Source organism: Eurypyga helias, unplaced genomic scaffold (assembly GCF_000690775.1).
Source record: "Eurypyga helias isolate BGI_N326 unplaced genomic scaffold, ASM69077v1 scaffold16106, whole genome shotgun sequence".
Lineage (NCBI taxonomy): Eukaryota > Metazoa > Chordata > Aves > Eurypygiformes > Eurypygidae > Eurypyga > Eurypyga helias.
Window position 1 is genome coordinate 25,094 of NW_010254831.1, and position 7,176 is coordinate 32,269.

Below are 7,176 nucleotides of genomic sequence, written 5' to 3' on the forward strand. Positions count from 1 at the left end.
AAGACTTTAAAAACAGCATTGCTTAATTTGGTGGTAGGTAAATTGAAAAACTTTTTTTTTTTTTTTTAATAATTGCAACCAATACCATTTAGAATAATTTATTTGGTACTTCATAAAGCTGTTCAAGACTTGTTTTGCATATATCATATTTTCAGTGGCCTGGTATTAACTATTGCAGGGAAAAAACTCTAGCACTAATAATTCTCGCCTTCTGTATCCGGAAGTATCTGAAACTCCCAACACAGTACATCATCCATTGACTTGTACAATATTTTGGAAATTTTTCTGAATATTGGCGGGCAAAGGCAGGAGGGGAAAAAAAAAAAGTGAATTTTTTTGAGGTACCAGTGAAGGTCTCAAGACCGTCAAGTATGTCGAGACATTGTTCACATGTATGACAATGGATGGTGTTCTGTTAACCATATCCTTTTGCTTTGAAAATTTTCGTAATTCCTTACTATTGTGGAAAATCCTGAAACTATTCACATAGGAAAAGTTTGTATCAGTAAAGGCTGTGAGCATCTGAAGATTACACTGATTGAGCCCGTGCATGGATCAGTGATTGTATGGTGTCCTCAATAGCTTGTCTGTCTTTCCTTCCCTCCCCTCCTTTTTTCAATACAGGCGCAGTTTAGGAGAGTGCATTTGGTAAAATGAAATGAAATGTCTCAAATGTCTGTTCTCATACCTGTCTTGGTCTGTGTCCTTTCTCATTCTGAATGCTTGCTTTGCACCACTCCATTGCAAGGAACTCATGTGTGAAATGGACTCCCTTCAGAAGGGGACGTTGCATGGTCTTTCATGTTTCCCTGACATATTTTTACTAACACTTATCATACAGCTTATTAACACTTGTCTGTCTGAAACAGGCTGCTGTATCAAGTTAAATGGACATTTCGTGCCGCCGTTCTGCTTTCCCTTATTTTTCTGTTTTTTATGTCCAGGTCCTATCAGAAAGCAATAGTAACTTACGAACACCAAGAACTATTCTGGAACAAAAGCAGAGCGGTCTAGGTATGTGCTTACAATTGAAGTTTTGTTTGATGTGAGCAGCGTTTCATCTGCCTGTTGTTCTGTACAGCTGCACATTCTTTGAATAGCTTTTACCTTAACAGGACCCAGTAGTACTCGATGTCACTGATACAGGCTGACTGTCTGCCTGTGAGCTGGACAGTTTTTCTGCAGCCAAAGTTTTTTCATAGATTTTTAAGTGAAAAGGGCAAATTCTTTGAGACTGTCCACACTGCTGACTCTGCACTGCTCCCAACAGTTACACAGGAGTATTTTTAGCGTAAAGTAGATCCTTAAGACAAAAGCTCAGTCATCAGCTGCATTGGGGTTTGCAGGAATCTTTTGCGTTGAAACGGCCCAGGCTGGAAACTGCTAAACGACTTTTCTTGAAAATTAGCGTTTCCTAATGTGGGCAGTCGATGGAATTGAAGGTATTTTACAAAGGGGAGGGGGAGGGGGGACGAACCTCAACTTTCTTAGTAATATCTGGGGTTTTGCACACATTCCCTCTCCTAAAATCAATTTCTTCTTTTCAGCATTAGAACGAATCATGCTGCAATTCAATGGGTTGTTTCAAATTCTTTTAATTAAACTGGTGCTTTTCTGTTGCTTCTTTGAAACAGGCATACATATGACTCTCGTGTAAAAATGTGAAATCTTGCACTACTGTAAATCAATATTGCATTTTTTTCTGTAAGTGTGTCTTTTCCTGGGAAAAAATGAAATGTAGAAAAGGCACAAGCTATGTGCATAAACTTAGAAGTAGATTTTCCTTTCTTTATAAAGATCTGTATTTTTGGTATGTCTAATCTTTCTGTGATCCTTTTCTCCCTGTTATATTTTTCCCGTAGTAAAATGCATACATCAGGTGCTCTTGTTTATCGAAGTCATGTTTTTTATTGTGTGCTTGCTAAAGTTAAACAACTTTTCTTTTGCCGATTTGTGACACAATATGGCTTGTGGAAGTTGATGTATTTCTGTGTGTAGATGAAGGTATTACATGTGGTGTGGAAGGCTTTTGCCACAGACCAGGCATGGATTTATTTTGGCTGTGATTGGTCACATGTGCTAGTAATGTTTCCCCTCACGGGGTCATCAGAAGTCATGAAAGGAAGTATCACTGGCTAGATAGTTGGTTTTCAAAAAATACCTGCTGCCACTTATCTAAAACATAAAAGATAAGTTCTGAGTGAAAAACCACTTCTCCTTTCAACTAGTAGTAAAAACTGAAGGAAAAAAATGGCAACATTTTTTTTTCCCATTTTGTTCATTGTTGTGTGTGAATTTCATCTGTGATTGATGATTATAAAAGTAACGTTTATATTCCTGCGTGTGGCTTTCAGTGACGTCTTAAAACTCCCATCCTAGTGGCGGGAATGTGCGAGTTGTAACAAAAGGACTCTCACTTGCATGGATGTAGACAAACGTTTTCTCAGGAAGGGAAGTCAAGCTAAACTTGATGGAACTTTTAGGTATTTTCAGATTGTAAGATTGTCAGTGACGGTAGCTGAAATAGGAGTAATTTCCCATTTGGCTAACGTTTTGTTGGGGTTGGAAGGGGGATATTTCCATATTAAGCCTGTGGAAATGCATGGTTACTTCATTGCAGCCTCTCAGAGGTTCATTTGGATGAAAGCAACGAGCAGCATTTTTCCAGTTTGTCTTTGTTTCAGAGCTGCAGATTTTACAACACACAACGTTCGCATCATCATCACTGTGGTTTGGTTTTGTTGCTTTGGGTATGTTTACGTCGATGCTAACTGGTCACTCTTCTCTACCGAAAGTGAAAACAGGACAAGAACTCATTTTGTTAAAGCCAGGCCTCTCTTTGCACATGTAGCGGAGGGTGCTGTGTCAGGAGTAGAAGCACAATAAATTACGGTAGTTTCAGCCTACAAGTGCCACTCTGACATTACAAGCATATTGTGAACCTGTCCAAGGCACTGCCAAAAGCTGCCTTTTGTGTGGTAAGAGCCATGTGCTTGCATGCTGCATGCATCCCCAATGTGAATGGACGAACACCTGGTTGTTGTATGTATTTTCTCTAACTCCCATCAGGGTCTCACTGTGCGGGCCTGTTTAGCGCCTCAGTGCTCGGGGGTTCTTCAAGTGCACCTAACCTACAGGATTATGCTCGTACTCATCGTAAAAAGCTGACTTCTTCTGGCTTCGTAGATGGTATGTGCACACTCTCGCACATGCACGCACAAACCCACGTGCCACATTAAACTTCTAAAGATAAACCCTAGGTTACCGGGTTGAGCGGAATCCTAGAATCCTTTGCCTCCGTATTGATTGTATGAGTTTCTGTTGCTTCCTTATTGCCCATAGCTTGCTTACGTTTAACTTAACGGCACAGTTTTTTCTCGTTGCTGTCTTGAATTGAACACTAGCTCACACACCTGTAATGCGTGCCAGGAGATTTCAGCAAGTGCGTTTTTTTAAGTAAACTAAAAATTTTGGTTTTGAAATTCTTTTCTCGCTTTAACCTTCGGGTTTTATCATTACCCATTGGTCTTGAAATGAAATAAATTATTTGGAGCATATAGAAGGAAATAAATTATGAACTAATAAATACTGACGGTGAAAATTTTAGGATTCCTGACCTTTTTTCAGTGGGGTTTGGATTACAAAAGGGTCAGAAGATTTTCAGTTTCGGGTAATCTGGGGTAGAGAAGAAACGCTCACTAGATCTCAGAATGTAAAGATGCCAGAGCACACTTCTGTAACTCTGAGGGGAAACGGTATTCGTGCTGTTTTCTCCCCAGTTCACTACTCAGTGTTCAACTCTAACCTGATATAACCTTGTATGCCAGAATCACCAGCTCATTCTGCTTGTTTTCATACACTTCATTACACATCTTGCAATTACCAACAATCCAGATTTTCTTCTTTTTAACCTCTGTTTAGATTTTAGCCCTTTTTCCTCGGTCCCTTCTGCATGCCACTCAGTTCTAATACCTTCTCATCTTTCCTTTTTTTCTTTCTTCTTCCTTTCCTTTTTTAAAATGTCCCTCTTTTGGTAGCTGTTACAAATTTCAGGTACCTGTTTTTCTCTTTCTCAGACACCACACGCGGTTCTGCTGTTAAAAGGTTTTCTATCTCATTTGCTCGACACCCAACCAATGGTACGTTTTGCTTTTATTTTAAAAACAAAAACGAAAGGTTCCTTGCTTCATCCCTTTCATTTTTATTTAAAATATGGGGTGTACAGTATCATCCAGCCGTCTGTCGTTCCTAACTTCAAGCACAACTCCAAATATATTTGTAATCATTAGATATCCTAAATCCCTTCTTTACCATTCATTAGTATAAATGCAACATCAAAATTCATTCCTTGGAAAAATCCTTGAAAAAATTGAAGTGCTCCTGTGAATCATGGTCTCCAATAAACTGTTCTCCCCAATTTCTTGTGTGATCAGACTGTATGGTACAAGATAAAGCCAGAATTAACTCTGATCTTTATTGGGCGTACACTTCTTGATAGCTGCTGCTTCTTCTTTGTCTTTCTCCTACTGAGCTCTTTCACTGAGCCTCCTGATTCTAAAATAAATCACCTAATTGACAGCTGGAGTTTATGACTATCTTCTTGAAGTGATGCTAAATAAAAAAAATTTAAAAAAAAAACTTAAAAAAAACCCCAAACCACCACAAAACCAAAGGTTTGGTTCTATTCCTGCTAAATTACTGTATTTATCATCCGCCAAAAATTTATTTTACCGTATCATATTTCTCTGTTCATCGGATGTGCAGATATTGCACTAAAAATGGCATCAAGGGAGCTGCCTGCTGCTCACGTTGACCTCTTGAGCTTCAGGAGTGAGAGTTAACTTGTCTTCAGTCTACCATAGTTAGAAAAAAAGTCTGTTTTAATGCACAGGACAGAGCTATGTCTTTCTCTTCCTCAGCAAAATATTTCCTGCCTACCTTTCTACGTTACTAAATAGGCCCAAAATGTATCCTGTTAATGAAAACCAGGCTTGGTCTTCAGCATCCACCACATCTTAATGTAGCTTTTCCAGATTCCTTAATTGCAGTTTTTAAATGTGCGTGACTGCTGGCTGTGTACAGCGATGGTGCTATTACTGAAACTGCGGTGGAAATAAACCATCAGCATTTTTGTGTTAGATTCAAAATGTGTTTGCTTAGAAACAAGGCTAAAAAAGAAAAAAAAAAAAAAAAGAAGGCTGAGCTTCTGTTTGGCTTTGTTGAGGAGCCAAGTAGTCCTCTGTTGTGTCCATTTGGAAATCCCTAGGGACTTTCGGCATTGCAGAGCTTCTTGCAGGAAACTGCTGTAGTGAGGCTGAATTATACCATTAAGACTGCGTTTGGTCTTAAAGGATGGTTCTAGTGTCCTATTTCGAATAGGAAGGTTAGGAGTCCACTTTTTATCTTTAGACTCAAACCAAATAATAGTTCCAAAACATTCAAGGTTGGAAAGTAAGACCTGCATTGGAGTATCAGTGTTTAATAATACGATGACTTTCTGTTGCGTTTAGCACTATCTTTTTGTGACTGCATTCTTTAAAAAAGGATCCAAATTGCTTGTAATGAATGCATTGATCGTTCTGATTCATTTCATACAACAGTTTTACCACACATCTTTTACCAGATTAATGCATGCTGTAGGAGCTCCTGTGAAACCTCAGCATCCTGCAGGTTTCCAAGGTTTCTCTACTAACATAAGAACATGTCGATGTTGTTTTGTCTGTCCTCTGGACTATCATTTTGATTATCCTTGTCCTTTTCATCCTGTTTTTCCTTACTTTTATGTTGTTATCACACCCTCTTAACTCATTTCAGACTACCCCTTCCCCCCCCATCTTTAGTTCAAGGAACATGGTGAAACAAGTATCTTCTGACAGTGCTTTACCTTATTTTCTGGGCCTCTGTGCAGAACACCCACACCTCCTTAGGTGCTGGTCCATTTCCTCTGTGGAATTTCTAGGCTCCAGTGGTATGTCTCTATAGCTTTTGAATGTAAGACAGCAGGGTGGCTTTTTGAGGCGCTGCGTTAACCCTTTCATTGTCTTGCCTTTTGACGGGGACAGTCCTTTAAGAATAAAGACAGCCAAAGCTCAAAGGATGTCGGTTTGCAAGAAATTGCTTTTTTAAAGGGATACTGTCAGGCTTCTTCATCGTTAATATTTTTTTTTTTTTGCAGCATCATAAAATACTCTAATGAAAAACTGCGGATAGATTTCTAGGGCATCATAGTCATATTCCTTAGACACAGAGATACTACAACAACATCCTGGGATATGGCTATCTGATAGCAGAATTGTCAAAACTGCACAAAAACCCACGGAGGGGAAATTCGTGAAAGAAGAAAACTCCTTTTCTTTTTTTTTCTTATTTTGTTTTTAAAGAGCATGGGTGTATTTTGAAATTCCTTTCTGGTTTTCTGTAACACTCCGCTTTATCAGTAATAGTTATTAAAAAGTTCACCTGACATTGTCCCATGACGTTCTAGGCAAAATTTTTAAAAAATTAAATCCTCATTCAAGTGACAGTTTTATGCCAGGGTAAAGAGACAAATCTTGTATTTTACTGTAACGCAAAGAAAGGGTTTGCGCTTTGCATGCATGCATAGTTATTTAGAATATTAATACGTATGCCAGACATCTTAGTGCTTACACTGAAGCTTAGATACTGCCTTTATAGGAAAACAGAAATCAAGTATGTCGTGGTGTTTCTTTTGTACATGAAAACCGAGTTTCCGTGAAATGCAACTTTTTATTTGTAACGTAGGTGAAGCTGACATAAGTACACTTCAGATGATTGCGTATTTGAAGCGACAGTCCCCCCAATTTGAGTATGGCCAAGGTGGATCCAATTATAAATACAGACATTTAGGGGTTGAAATTTGTTTGAGTTACTTCTCTCTGCAAAGCTTTAAATGGGGAGTGAGTGGGGACCACTGGATATCACAGGCATATTGAAGCTTATTATTTTGGGGAGTGAACAGTTCACAGCCATAATGCCATCTCTAATGAATGTACCTTGAACTGAAATTCTAAACATTTCATTCACTCTTGTTTCTTCATTTAAGTATCTTAAAAGAAATGTAGCCACTGTAAATTTACAGAATTGTAATGTTACAGCTGTATGTTGAAAACACTGGACATACTTTCCTCTTCTGAAATGCAGTTGGACGAAGAGCGG

The 7,176-nt window shown here is 38.6% G+C and overlaps 1 protein-coding gene across 1 annotated transcript in view; it reads left to right on the plus strand.

Annotated features, from left to right (window-relative positions):
• Positions 1-7,176, plus strand: part of LOC104510792 (inositol hexakisphosphate and diphosphoinositol-pentakisphosphate kinase 2-like) — a gene marked incomplete at both ends in the record, with an annotated part of 38,840 nt that overhangs the window by 24,079 nt on the left and 7,585 nt on the right. Inside the window, 3 exons of the mRNA XM_010153152.1 lie at positions 945-1,014; positions 3,070-3,189; positions 4,077-4,139. Of these exons, the coding sequence (XP_010151454.1) occupies positions 945-1,014; positions 3,070-3,189; positions 4,077-4,139 (253 nt within the window). The remainder of the gene's footprint in view (positions 1-944; positions 1,015-3,069; positions 3,190-4,076; positions 4,140-7,176) is intronic.